The sequence below is a fragment of the Manacus candei genome, unplaced genomic scaffold, assembly GCF_025592945.1.
Source record: "Manacus candei isolate 608988 ecotype Guabito, Panama unplaced genomic scaffold, ASM2559294v1 h1tg000018l, whole genome shotgun sequence".
Classification (NCBI taxonomy): Eukaryota; Metazoa; Chordata; class Aves; order Passeriformes; family Pipridae; genus Manacus; species Manacus candei.
Genome location: NW_026138066.1, coordinates 20,373,618 through 20,388,255, shown reverse-complemented (window position 1 = coordinate 20,388,255; position 14,638 = coordinate 20,373,618). Strand labels below are relative to the sequence as shown.

Sequence of the window (14,638 nt, the reverse complement as noted above, 5' to 3'; positions counted from 1 at the left end):
CTGCCAACCTCAAGGATATGGTAAACCAAGAAGAATTTTTGACTGAAGTTGTTTAATTCTCCCTCATTAAGGAAAACTTTGCTTCGTGCTAGGGGAGGAAGAAAAAGCATATTTTTTTTATTTGAGCTTTTCAGATGGCTAGTCTGTGCCAGTTGTTTCTTACTTCCAAAGCCATGCGTGTAGTACGTCCAAGGTGTGGGAATGGGGCAACAGATGGGACTTGCTCTGCCATGGATGATATATGGGATCTGTGTGCACCAAGGAGCACCACTGAAATCTGCAGGTATGGAAAGGGATGTATCCCAGCAGCAAATTAGATGGGAAACCCAAATAATTCTGTTTTCTGTGTGGAAGCGTAAGAGCAGGTGTGAAGGCCTTTGCCACAGCTGCAGACCACGTGTCCTTTTATGATTGGATTCTCTTCTCCTGATTAAAAACCGCAGAAATCAGATCAAATGAGCAAAACACAGAGTGTGCTGCAGGCCTGGTGAGGCAGGTGTGTGTTAGGTGGCTTCTCCTTGGGCTTGCAGAGGGAGCTGTGCTTGCACTGTTGGCTTGCAAATGACCTGGGTTCCCAGAGAGAACGGGGCAGCCCGGCAGGGGGGGAGGAACTGGGGGGGCACGTAAAGAACAAATGCTGAAATTCATAAGGTTGTTGTCAAAATAGCTTGAGAAATACCTTAGAGAAATGTAATCCATCTCTATACCCACCTTGCCGTGGTTTGCTCACAGCTACAGCTCTCAGGCTTGGATGCTCTAGTTTTCAACTGGTCTTCCTTTACCACAGCGAACACTTAAAAGCAATTAATGCGAATCAGCAATTGCTCTTTGCTTCTGAGTATTTATTTAAAGGAGATTGAGTTTTGGGGGGTTTTGGTGGTGGTGTTTTTTTTCTCCCCTGACACTAGTCATTTTGCCCCCATGCTTTCCTAAAAGAGAAATAAAAAGGCTCTGTGATCTGATCAGAGAGAAAACAGTGAGGGGTTTGCCATGTGTGTACATACTGCTTTAGGTAGAAAGCCTGCCGTCTGTTAAAGCTGTCTTTCCTCTTCAAAAATTCCTGCCTGATCCTGACACACAATGAAAATCTGTATTTGAATGCAAAATGTTGATTTTTAGATGTTTGTAAACCTTGATACTGCAGATGGTATCCCAAAAGATCAAAGACAACGTTAATAACTGCTATGTGGTGTTGATAATCTTTTTAATATTTCAATCATGTCAACGTACATTTGGTCATTACTTTTCTAAAGTTAAGTCTTTTTTTCTTGAGTAATCGATATAAGATGTTTGCATGATGGAAAGTAATTTAAGTTCACTTTTAAAAAAGCCGTGATTCATACTGTAGGTTATGTTTGTTTAACAGATTAACATTTTCACTGACGGGTGGCAGTTTTTTTTTTCTTTCTAGTGCTTTTGATTAAAGAACATCTTGGACATTTTCCAGCAGAAACACATTTTGTAACCTTTGCCTCCAGTTGTGGAAGAAATAACTTCCAAAAGTGATTGTTTTCCAATACAGTTTGGCCATCTGGGTAACAATATGAAGTATGTATATCATGAAGAAGATGTGGTAAAAAGAATTTCAAAATCCCATTTCGGTAAAGTAATCAAGAAATTAACCTAGCAAGATCAAAACCCTTTCTGAATGAAAATTTTGGGTGTGCCAATATAATTGAAGCACTTGACCCCCACCAGACTTTAGGTCCAAATTATACAAAATTTGTAGTTTAAAATTGACAATGGGCCAGCTAAAGTTTTTTTACTTCGGAAAACAATGAGGAGTTTGGTCACCTTACATCCTATCCTGTGAGGTTTGACTCCTGGCCTGGGCACCACACCTCAGACAAAATTGTTTTAATGATGCTTATTCAGACTCAGCTCTAGTAGCAAGTTTCCACAAATCACCCATGTTCTTCAAATTTAATCCCTCCTTGATTTTTTTTTTTTTTTTCACTTCAAAAGGTGAGGAAAAGGTGGGGGGAGTGTAATTTTATACGGCTCTATTTGAAAAGGGGTTTTGTGTACCTTTATAATTCTTTTGAAGCAATATCTTAAAAAATAACTGCCAGCCAAAGTGGCAATGCAGAAAAGTGCCATCTTGTTTAGGATTTGTACACACCAGTTTTTAACACAGTGTTCTTTTCACTAAGTACTACATACGTTAATTTATATTTATATATTGTCAATATTGTTGTAACCAAGCTTCTCCTTTCTAAACACTTCAGGAACAAGGCCTTGTATTTTTAAGTGATTTTCATAAACAGAATAATTCTTTTCCTTTCACTAGTATCTTGCACTCGATACATGTAGCAATACTTAATATATTCTCTTCACAAGTATTTGTTAAGTGATTTAGTTAATGGCTGATAAATGTTTTGTACAAAATAGATTCTGTACAGGAAAAAATCTTTTAGATAAACATTATTTATTTTTACTGTTTTGTAAGTTAGACACTATAATGAAGCTCCTTTTTGCCAGAATTACTGGAAGTGCCTCTTGGTAAAATGTATTATACAGTAAATATGTATTCAAAATTGTTAGAAATACTTGTCACAAAATGAACAATGTGGATGTTGCAATGTGAAGACAAATGTACAACATAAATATAATTCTGTGGTATCCTGTTGCTGCGTTTCTTTTCCTTTATTGAACAATTTTGCTTTTGATGCCCAGCTTTCTGCTTAAGCACCAGACTGCAAATGACCTGTACCCTCTTCAGATTCTGACTGAAATCCAGTAAAGCTCACATATATTGAATTACCATTTTAGCTGCCAGCCCTGCTTGGTGTTTGTCAGTGACCCAGTTTATTGGTATCTGACTACCTGCAGTATTTACCTGCAGAATTCTGCACTTTAGTTCAGATCACTAATAAATCCCATGTTAAATGCTTTGCATCTCAGCCAATCTGTGGAAGGCCTTGTTATAAACGTCTTTCTTTAATGTTGACCAATATTTCAGCGTCCATTATCTGTGTACTGTTCGATCCAATTAATATGGACCATACTGATTGAATGTGGTCTATATTACATGGCAGCATTCAGCCTTAGTAGTGCAGAGTGACTAATGCTTCCAGAGAAAATGAAAATTAACAGTTTCCTGTATTAATCACAGAAGTAATCTGGTAAAGTGAGACATCAGCGAGTGAAATCAACTTTCTTGCGATTTTGTTGGTAAGTGTGCTGTTGTTCTTCAGTGAAAAATTTTGCTAATCTTTTATGTGGACTGGAATTGACATCTGGCTGCTGTCTTTGCTCACTGTTTATAATTTCAAAAATGTATCTTACATCTGTCAAAAGTTTTCCTCATTTTTAAAGTTTTATTACCTACTTTCACCAAAGCCCTGGAGAGCTCTTCAGCCAACTGATTTGAAACGGATGCATAAAAATTATCTGGCTCAACCAGTTACTCAAAGCCTCTTTTCCCGTAGCTTAACAGATTTCAGAATCTAGAAGAGCATCAGACACATATCAGGCTGTCAGTTTTGAAGTCCCACCAGTTTATTTGTCCTCTTGCTAAAATTCTGAATAGCAAACATCCGAGGCAATTTGCACCAGAGAGTGATTAGGAAGGTACTGGTTGGGATCTTTGCCAGCACGAAATTAAAAATATATTTATACCTATTCTAAGGGAACTGCTTATAAGTCTGCAGCTGGTCTGTCCCAAACACTTAATAACTTGATAGCATGTAATTAATTGATCCTAAAATTCACAGAGAAACATACGACTGGAGTTGCAAAGAAAAACTTTTCCTTCAATACTCCTCATCACAAAGAGTAGGGGCTACCAAGGTAAAGAATGCTCGTCTTTGAAAATCACCAAACTCTCTCTGGAGCTCTTCAAACAGCAAGAAGTTCCCATGGGAAGAGATGAGCAATAAAACAGGGAGCAGAAGCAGTCAATCTGCTAATGAGACCACACATGAGCGGGCCTCTCCTGGGGCTCTGGTGAAACATAAAGCAGGCCATGACACACAGTCAGTAGTGGCTCAATTAAATGTTGCATTTTCCAGGTGTTCAAATTACTCTCAAAGGCTAAATCCACTTGCCTAAAAACCACTTAAAATGTTTCCCTAAAAACAGACTTCTCGAAGAACTCTTGGTGCTTTGTTTAGCAATGCTTTCTTTAATGTTTCTTTAATTATCTTACCAAAAACCTATAGAAATCGACATCATCCCTTGTGCCACCGTGGACTCCCTGGATATCATTGGTAATTCCCATAGGGACAGAAGAGCAAATGGCAATAACAGTCAGGTGTGTAACTTGCAGGTGCTCCCCTGGCTGATGGGGTCTGTAGCTCCGGGGTTGCCGTCTCACACAGTCTGAGGGAGAATTTTAACCACTCCACACTGGGTTCCTAAAAACCTGGGCACACTGAGATGGAAGCTATGAAAGCTAACTGCTTTGCTGAGCAGCCTCCCTCTCAAGAGGTGATGCTGATGTTGTGTAATTCATGAGAAAATGTGAGTTTAAAGTTTTACTGAATGTTTTGATGGCTTATGCCACAGTCAAGGCAGACTGCTAGTTATAATCACTAAATAATCTGGGGTAGACTTGGGCATAGTGGTTTGGAAATGTGATGGAGATAAAAGGTTGCTGCAACATCTGCTTGTCTGCAGCCAGGAAATACAAAGCAGAGGGTTCCTGTTTGATCTGCACAATGGCTTGGTTTACAGTGACTTTTGTTGGTGGTAAATTACTTCCTTTCACAATCCTTTGCACATGGTGATTGTTTATTACTGTGCTTGCCAAAGGCATCATATCCTACAAATTCAACACCTTCTGTGTAATCAACTCTTCTGTTCAATTTTTTGCACCTTCCCACATTTCTAGCGAAAATCTTTGTGTTTAAACCTAGTTCAAAGAATTTGTCTTCATTAAGAAAAGTGCTATGGGATTTTTTTTAAGATTAATGGTATTAATTTCTAGTGGCTGGACAAGTTCCAGTTTCAGTTATTACATTCTCCTATGTAGAAGTTCTCCCCTGAGCTCCAGTGGGTACAAACACTTCCTGCTCCCAAGGGACATGTCACGTCACCGGATCTCTCATTTGTCCTTTTCGTTACCCCTCATCAGAGACAGGTTTCAGAGAGCCCACTGGGATCTTTGCAAAGTGTGGTGCTGTATAAAAATACTTGCTACTTCTCTTCTGAAAATGATTGTTAAAACATGGGAGGGGCTTTGGGTTTTTTTTTTAACTAATCATTCAGGAAGGAAAACCTCTGAGCCATTATTTTCTGCAAGTGCTTTCAAGGTAATGTACAGCCATTGGCCACGCTTCTATATGTTCCCTCAAGCACCCAGAATAGAGAGCATACATAGAAAAGGTGATCTGTGGTTGGGGTGCAGAAAACACATTTAGTGCAACTGCTATTTTTTTTTTTAATTCTTCTTCCTTATATCTCGTTCAAGGGGCTGAAAATATGAACGTCAGGAATAATTTGATGAGCACCTCACGGTAATGAGACTTCTCAGAAGGACCTCTTCATATCCTAATAACAAGTTAGATGGTCCAAAATATAATTCTCTTCTATTGCTTTTGCTGTCCTTTGGTAAGAAATTCTCATGGCAATCCCCAAGAGCTTCTAGCAGCTGAAGTGTGTTATTTGTCTCTGGTTCTCTGATGGGGAATGAGTATGCAAGGTTTATTCTGGCAGTGGGTTTCCTACTCCTGTATGTTCATACCAAGTATTTTCTTAGGACTGGAAGCAAAAAGAAGAGGAAAATTAATGTCAAGGAATAATCCAGAGTAATAGACTAGCATAGCTAAAGCAATTAAAATTATATAGGCAGTGAAACTGGATTGCCCAGTTAGTTAACTGTAAATGTCTTCACTGTTTCTACCTGTCATTGACTCCATTTACCTAGGAATCACAGCTAGCAGAAACTACTTTTTTCATAAATCTTAAAAGCTAAATTGCACTAAAATTTAGGTATTTGGAGATGTTTCTTTGAAAGAAACAGCTGCTTCCAAGCTGTCGTGCTTTCTAAGTTGCCTTTATTCTGGCAGCTGCGTTTCCAGACTCAACAATGGCATGATGCCTTGAGCTTCCTGCTCTCTGGACAAGGATGCAAGAGATCTGGATCTGAGGAGACCTTTGCAGCAACACTCTGGGCCACAAGCAGTTGCTGCCATGACTGGCTCTCCTCTGTGGGTCCATCCAGGGCAGCTCAGGGTTGGACTATTTAAGTGCTGGCATAAATAAAACAGTAAAGGAGCATTTGGCCAAGTGTCAATCTGAGTAGTTTGAGGACTCATTCTACCAACTATTCATATGTAGCTTTGCTTTGCAGCACAGTATTAAGGCTTGGGAATGGACTAAGACTCGGGAATGTACTAGGGCTCTGTTGGACTACAGGAATCACATAAGTTTAGGTTTTAAGGTGAAGTGGTATATCCTAATCCTATTTATACATTCTGAGTTTCTTTTTTAACAAGTCAGTATTTTCCTTCTAGCAGATTTTTTGGAATATGTTTTTTAAAAAATGTCTTTTAGAAACGAAATGTGTCATGCTTCTAAACACCAGGTTGGGGTTTGGGGGAGCTTTGGTTTTTTGGTTTTTTTTCTGAGACTTTACAAGATTGACATTTTGTCATGAAATGTGCCTGAAGAAGCAGCAGCTGGGTCCAGAGCTATGCATCAGAGATCTGTGGCTGCTGGATGGTTTGTAAGACTAGCCCACAAACCTCCTGTGTTGTTAGTGTATTGGTGGGTTTATGTATCAAGATTACTCTTGTCACAGCTATTCATTCTGGCCAGACTAGGCTTTGTAAACATAATTAATTTAACCTGTGCTTTAGAAATGAAGGTGGTCTGGCTTCTAATTTCCTGTAACTAATACAAAGTAGGAATGCAAAGAAAATGGACCGCAAGAAACAAGCTTTAGTGTTATTCTTTGTCCTGTAGCTGCTTTAATGGCTTTGTTTCAATTATAGAATAAGTATATATAAGTAAGCAATTTCTTTTAGGACTATGGGAAAGCAAAACCTTTCTTGTCTGTTTGATTATCTAGCAGGCTTCCAGTGGGTTTTGTGTCATTGTGCTTGGGAAGTGCTGTGCTGCAGGAGGCACTGAAAAGGGACACATAAGAGGTGTCATGTCCTGTATCGAAATTGGTAGTGATTTGTTTCCCATGTCTCAGTTCTCGTTAGTGAATTGTAATAAATGATGTACTGCACTGACTTTCCATGCCATATCCATGGTCTTGAAGGCCTGGGAGACTAATAAATTCCTACCTGGATGAGACTTTTTTTTCTGCCAGATGAACTCAGTGAATTGTAGAGAGGATCTTGTGTTCATTTACTCTGAGCACCTTGAAAGTTTTGTAAGTATGGCTGTTTCTGAGGAACTGCTATAATTAGTTCGTAAAGGAATGGTGACACTCTTCTGGAAGGTGTATGAAAACTTCCCATAATGGAAAATATCTCCCCCAGAATGCTTTTATTAAAGTTCCAGTTAAGCTATTATACACACTTATAAAGAAGCCAGAGAAGACTCTATACAGAAATTCCAGTAAAAGCCCAGCTGCGTTAGAAAGCTGATACTGAGATTTTACAATGAACCAAAAATCCAGAAAAGATGGGAAGACTGCATTAAATCTTGTGGGCCTTGTTTTTCAAAGCACTGCTTCTTAAACTGCACAAAACCAGTCTTTCGGTATTTTTCTTTTAGTGTAGAGGACAATGCCTTGCTATTCATCAATAAGATTTGTAGCGTAATGGGGTCTTGGAGGGACCTGTGAAAGGGATTTATATAACAAATTTATTAATCTAAACATGAATCCCACCTATTTTTAGGGACAGTATAGTGAAGTCTACCAGTGGCAGAATAACTGGAGTCTGTGTCAGAAATCACTGAAAGAGGCAAGGTCAGCAACGAAGATTAAAGGTCAGGCAAAACTAGTACAGATCCCCTATTGTGTAAACTCAGTTTTCCTAATAATTGAAGGAAATGGGCTGGAAGCTGTTCTCTGAAAGAAGCTGAAAGAACTCATAATCACTAATTCTCCTAATCATTAATGCCTCTGGACTATTAGGCACCCTGATATCTCTTAGAAAAGGGGAAAGTAGATTTCCAAGTTTCCAAACCAAATAAGGATATAAGACACTTTAAAGTACAAAATGTGAATTACATGTAGCGTAATAAAATTCCAGCTGCATTAAGAACCCAAAATATAATATAATGAAGGATTGGATAATACTTTGTATTAAATCTAGGAAAGCAGAAGCCTACTCCAAGGTGCCGTGTTTGGCTGTGTGAGTGAGGGTTTAGCTGCCATGGGAACCTGCCATACTGCAGAGGGTGGGAGAGAGCAAGAAGGGAAGAGGAAGAAGAATTTCTAACTTTAATACCTTTTCTGTTTGTATAATTAAAGCCTACAGGTTAGCATAAGACAGGGTTTACAGCCTCTCTCTGCTCAAGAAACTACACTGGGAACTAGTCACGTTTTTCACCTTTACCCAAACTTGCAAATAAATGCTGTTGCAGTAGCATTTCCTTGTGACAGGAAAAACACAGGGTTGGAATGAAGTCTGCAAAGTTTTCCTTTCATTGTGGTAAAGGGCTTGACTGACTCTCCCATGCAATTCTGTCTTCTCCTTTAATGGATCTTTTCATTCTGGTTTTATGTCATGTTGACACGGACTTTGTCCTGCAGGTTTGGAGGAGCAGGGCATACTGGGCATACCAGGAACAACCAGGGACTGGACAGGAAATCTATGTGAATTACCTGTTCACCCCGAAGCCTATTTTTTTCCCACACATTCCCCTTTTTTTCTTTTTTTTTTTTCTTTTTTTTTTTTTTTCTAGTCCGTTCCCCCTTGAAGTCTTTTGTTTCCTGGCACTGAGCAATTAAGAAGATCAGGGTTTTGGGCTTTTTCCTCTCCACAAAGCTTTGTCACGTGCCCCATCAAACTTACAGCAACTTGCAAAGAAAAATACCCCCTGGGAGCCATTTAGATACTCTTTATGATTTCCATCTGGGGCACCCGGCATCTTTGCTTTGCTGGTGTGCCCTGAGTCCTGGAATTCATAGGAGGGGATAGAGGAAGAAAAAAGTGAGGAGGTGGGGGAGGAGGATGGGGGGCAGACAAATAGCAAATGCTCAGGCAAAACAAGAGACAAAACAAGTTCCCCCACCCTTATGCTTTTTCCTTTCTCTACCTCCAGTGTAAGATGTACATCCCTGGACAGGGTAAATTCTAAGAGGTGGTTTTCCCCTGCAGTTTTGCCCCCTTCTAAGCTGGGAACAGTGCCCATGCCTGCATGTAGGTATATGCATAAGCTATACAAGAAGCTTACCTATGAAAACTAGTAGGCACCATCTCTGGGGATCCCTGCTGCCAGGTAAGATTTGGCTTTTCTTCTTCTCTTTGCTGATTCACCTTTCAGAGAGAATGTCCTTTAGCTGGGTTCATGGGTGAACAGTCCCTGTACCAGCCTTCTGTGTCCACCCATTGTAGCAAGTGCAGCTCCTGTGCCTGCGGGCTGACACGCAGCAAAGGCATGTCTAAGGAGGCTTACTGCAAATGGGGGAGTTTCCGGGGGGGGGGAAGGACATTTTTCCATTGCCTGGAGTTTGAATGAGTGAAGGGAGACTCTTCAGGAACTGCCTAGACTTGTCTCAGCCCGCTGCATGCACGTTGAGGGATGAGTCCGTCCCTGGACCTGACCATGAGGCTCAGCTCCACATGCCGGCTCCCGGGAGGGTGAGCGCCGCTGCCGCCAGAGCTGTGTCACAGGTGAGCGACCGGCCGTGCTTCCCGCGGGATAGAAAGCACAGCCACCAGAGAGGGCTCCCACACCCCATCCAGCTGGAGCCAGGGATGTAAGGAGGGGTCAGAGCCTCGGCTGTGGGTCCAGGTGACAGCCAGGGATAAGGTGTGAGCATGGCCAGCAGCTGTCCCACCTGAACAGGCGCTGTAGGTGTGATGAAGCACTACTGCAGCACTGCAGTGGATGGCTATAAACTCTTCAGAAGGGACAGGCAAGGAGGTAGAGGCAATGAGGTAGTCCTGCATGTTACAGTGTGTTTTGATTACTAGACCTTGATGATGGTGGTGATAAGGCTGAGTGTTCATGGGTAAGAGTCAGTGGGAAGGGCAACCAGGCAGATGTCATGGTGGAAGTCTGCTAGAAATACAACACAGCAGAGAGGAAGGGAGTTCTAGGAGGTCCAGACAGCCGAGGAGGTTTGTGGAGCACGTGGAAGATAACTTCCTGACACACCTGATGAGGGAGCACAATGAGGGGAGGTGTTCCATTGAACCTGTTGTTTGTGAACAGAGAAGGGCTTGTGGGTGATGTGCTGGTTGGAGGCAGTCTTGGGCACAGTGATCATGAAATGAGAGAACTTTTGGTTCTTGGAGTAGTACAGAGGTAGGTCAGCAGAAATGCCACTTTGGGTTTCTGCAGGGCAGAGTTTGGCCCGTTTAGGAGACTGGTTGACAGAGTCCCTTGGGAGGTAGTTGTAAGGGGCAAAAGGGTCAAGGAAGGCTGGATGCTCTCCAAGAAAGAAATCTTAAAGGTGCAGGAGCAGGCCAGTGGCATCATGGCCTGTATTGGAAATAGTGTGGCCAGCAGGACTAGGGAAGTGATCACCCCCCTGTACTCTTCACTGGTGAGGCTGTACCTCGAGTCCTGTGTTCAGTTTTGGACCTCTCACTATGAGAAGGATATTGAGGTGTTTGGCTGTGTCCAGAGAAGGGCAGGGAAGTTGGTGAAGGGTCTGGAGCACAAGTCGGATGAGGAGCTGCTGTGGGAGCTGGGGCTATTTACCTTGGAGAAAAGGAGGCTCAGGGGAGACCTCATCACCCTCTAAAACTGCCTGAAAGGAGGTAGTAGCCAGGGGGGAGTGGGTCTCTTCTTCTGAGTAACAAGCTATAGGACAAGAGAAAACAGGTTCAAGTTACATTAGGGGAGATTTAGATTGGATATTAGGAAAAAATTCTTTCCTGAAAACATTGTCAAGTCCTGGAACGGGCTGCCAGTGAAGTGGTTGAGTCACCACCCCAGAGGTATTTAAAAGACAGGTGGACGTGGCACTTAGTTTAGTGGTGGACTTGCCAGGTCAACAGTTGGACTTGATGATCTTAGAGGTCTTTTCCAACCCAAATGCTTCTATGATTACATTCTTCTGGCACATTTACCATGCTTGGAAAGGAAATGCTGACATGGGCTCTGTCCTCATGTTTCGTGTCACCAGAGAAATACGGTATCTAAGGGATGGCAAAAACCTGAGGCTGTCACTATACCCAAATCAGTAAGAGACCATCCTTAGCATCCAGATGTTTAAAACAGAGCTGTCTTTGACCTCTCACTGCAGTTGACAGTGTATTATGAATACTCCCACCAAAAAGTATTTGAGCGGCGTAGGGCAAATTTGGGATTACAGTGGAACACTCCTATGTATTCTGATTGCAGAAAAGAGGAAGGATCAAAGCCACTAGTGTGGCCAGCTGTAGTACCACTGGGCACAGTTCTCTGCTCTCTGTCTTGTGTTAAGGGCTTCCATCAGAGGCATTGTCAGGGCAACCAAACTGATGCTCTGAGATATGTTTTTGCAGGTGGCTCTGGGCCTGAAAACTACCCACCTCCTTAAAGCTGTGCCACAAGAGCAACTGGGGATACATTAAAGCCTGTAAAACCTGTATGGCTATCAGTCTTTCCTTGCACTCTCCCATTTGGAAGATAATAAATGCCAATGTTATTTGTACTGTAATGTTTTTTATGCTTCTGGACATAAGTTTTGTTTAACCTCTGCTGTCCATTCGAAATTTGTACCAACTCAGCGAGGCACAAGCTTGCATGCAGCTGTCAAACATCAGTGTGTCATATTCCACCCCCACACCTCCATGGCATTTTTTTTTGTTCTGACCAATCCTGCACACGAGGTGCAGTGGAGGAGACTGTGCAGGCCCTCTGCACCTCTGCTGAACTTCCTCTAGCTGGATGTTGCTCTGCTCAGAGATAAGGACAATTCACTTAGCTGTGGTACATATGTTTTCCTTTTCCAGGTTTTGTGCTTTTTTTGTTTTATTCTGAAATTGCTGTAGATGTGCAGAGCATTTAAAACCTTAACCTAAAGGGTATTTGATGTGTGTATGTAGCAGCATACCTTATGTGATTGTCATGCCCATGCTCAAAAGTTTAAAGGAATTTATCCTCACACAAGTGCTGTGAGGTACATTTGAGGTACATGCTCTCATTACCCATTGGACAAGTTCAGAAGTGGGGCAGAGAGAGACAATGTGTGACTTTTCCCAAGATCACAAGAAAGTCAGAAGCAGAGCAGGAATAGGTGCAATGGGTGTGCAGCAAGCACAAACCATTTTGATTTTGTTATTGTTGTTAAAAAAAAAAATCTATATACTCACTAGTGTTGACAAGGAAATTTATTAACATCCCTGTCAAGGCAGTATCAAATGAGAATATGTTTCTTATGTGTAGTCAGGAGCTCTTATTTCATTTGATGGAGAGATTTCAGCAAAAATGTTGGTGCCACAGTCATATATGAACAGAGCCTAGGAAAATATTTGCATGAGTAAATCTTAGCATCTAGATATACTTATGGTTTTTTGCATTTCTGGTAACACAAGTATCTATTGCACAGACCCTTGGAAAACCATGAAAACACATGTATCCACAGTATATATACATATACATGAAACCATGTATATATTTAACTTAGGTAAGATCTTTGTCTTTAGATAAACACAGAAGAATAGGAACTTCTCCTATTTATACTTTCAGGCAGCAGTTCTGTAAAACATAGTACTTCTTAAAAGTGAACACAGAAGCTGATTTCGTAAATATTTTCAGATCTGATTTAGAGATTGAAATTAAGAACAAAGTACTGCTGTATGTAACCAGAGATTTAAGAATTACTGATATCTTTTGTTCTCAAAGTTCAGCATTTAGGTTTTCTTTACTTCTTTGTATTTACCTGCAAAGAAGTAAATTCACATTTTTCCTGAAACAATTGACCACTGAGCCCTAAGACTCTATGTAAAATGGTAAAGGGAACTAAACCTCTTTATTCTTGTGTAACTCATTAGCTAACGTCAGATGATTAGAGCTAATGTTTCCATCTAAAGCAATTCAAGTCCCTCATTAACGGGGATAGATTTCCTTTGATCTAATTACTTAATGTCCCAGATATATGGGAAATTCAGAGATCAGCTCTGAGAAATCTCTGCAGACATGGTCACATCTAGAAACATGAACTTACATGTAGACTCACGAAATGTTGTTTAAAACGCTAACTAGCCTTGCTTAGTCTGCTGGTAGTTCTTGGTTAAATGTTAAATGAAATCATGCTGATGATAGCTAGAGAGTGAAGATAATGGCTGTTTGCTGAGAATGATTTAATCTCCATTGTTATGGGCAAGTGGATTGCAAATTTCCATAATTAAACATCCAGTGCATTGGTCAGATTCTGTTGTAAAGTCTGATAATTGCTGTTGTAGGGAAAACAGTACAGCGGGGTGTTGCTGTCACATGACAAGCTTTTGAGGCTGAGCTAATAGGATGCCCTTTTAAAATGTTCTCCATGTTTTGTGCTTTAGAGACAGAGGATACCATCATGGAGGTTTCATCAAAAGAAAATACCCGCTTTTTCTCAAACAACACAATCCTGCCTGTGGACCGATCTTCATTCAAATCTGAATCTTCTGCATCCAGGGAAAAACACTCGTGTTGTGGAGGTATAAAGGTAGAGTAAGAGTTTTTGAATATTCCAGTAGGAATGTAGAAAATCTCTTTTTTTTTCTTTTTGGTGAAAAATCGCTTTTTCACTTCCGATTATGTCTTGCTGAGTCAGTATGAAACTATTGAAGATATATTCAAGTCACAAAGAAAGTCTTCTTCAGATCTGTGTTTGCCTAACACTCGGCAATATTCCAGTATAACTTGTCGGTTGGGGCTTGCCTGTTAGGAGATCTTCAAGGGTCATCCTGAAAAGTCACTCAATCCTCCTTATTGCACCACCTGAAGTTAAGAACAAAGCTTTGGAAGACAGGTACCACAGGCAGCTGTTAGTACAAATTTCTCTTTTAAGTCTGTAGCATTGATAGTTCTCTGGGCTTTCAAAAATACTATTTGTATTACGGTCCAAGCGTTTTGAGTGCAATATAATTAAAGTATTATTGTAATATTCCTTGTTCAAGAGAACTCTGCATGAGATGACTTTGAAACGAAACTGCAGAAGTATCACCACTGTATCTGCATTTATCTCACCCCAGAGCAGTTCTTCCTCGAGGTGATGGAAGCTCCCTGCTCTAAGCCTCATAGCGTGGCTGTACCTACCTGACAGTAGGACCGCTGCACCTCGGAGGAGCATTCCTCCCTGCATGGGACACTGGGTGCAGGAGGCAGCATGGTGCTTTGCCTACTGTCCCTACCTGCTTTCCAAAGCCAGGCTGTAAAATGCTGACACCCTCTTGGGTGAGGTCTCAAAAATCACCATGCAACGACGAGATGAAATTATTTGAGTTATACAGAAAATACGTCTTTGGCCTTGCCCTGTTCTTTTCATCTTGCACAGTCTTCATTTCTTTTGTTTTTAATCTCTCTCTCTTACACACATCTACTTTCAGATATTAATCCAGCTCCCAATACAGCCAATAACATCACTGAT

General features: G+C 41.1%; 1 protein-coding gene across 1 annotated transcript in view; it reads left to right on the top strand.

Annotated features, from left to right (window-relative positions):
• LOC127469852 (solute carrier organic anion transporter family member 1C1-like) overlaps window positions 1–14,638 on the top strand; it is a 41,208-nt gene that overhangs the window by 7,019 nt on the left and 19,551 nt on the right. The window contains exons 2-3 of the mRNA XM_051784666.1: window positions 9,228–9,348; window positions 13,569–13,714. Coding sequence (XP_051640626.1) covers window positions 9,228–9,348; window positions 13,569–13,714 — 267 coding nt within the window. The remainder of the gene's footprint in view (window positions 1–9,227; window positions 9,349–13,568; window positions 13,715–14,638) is intronic.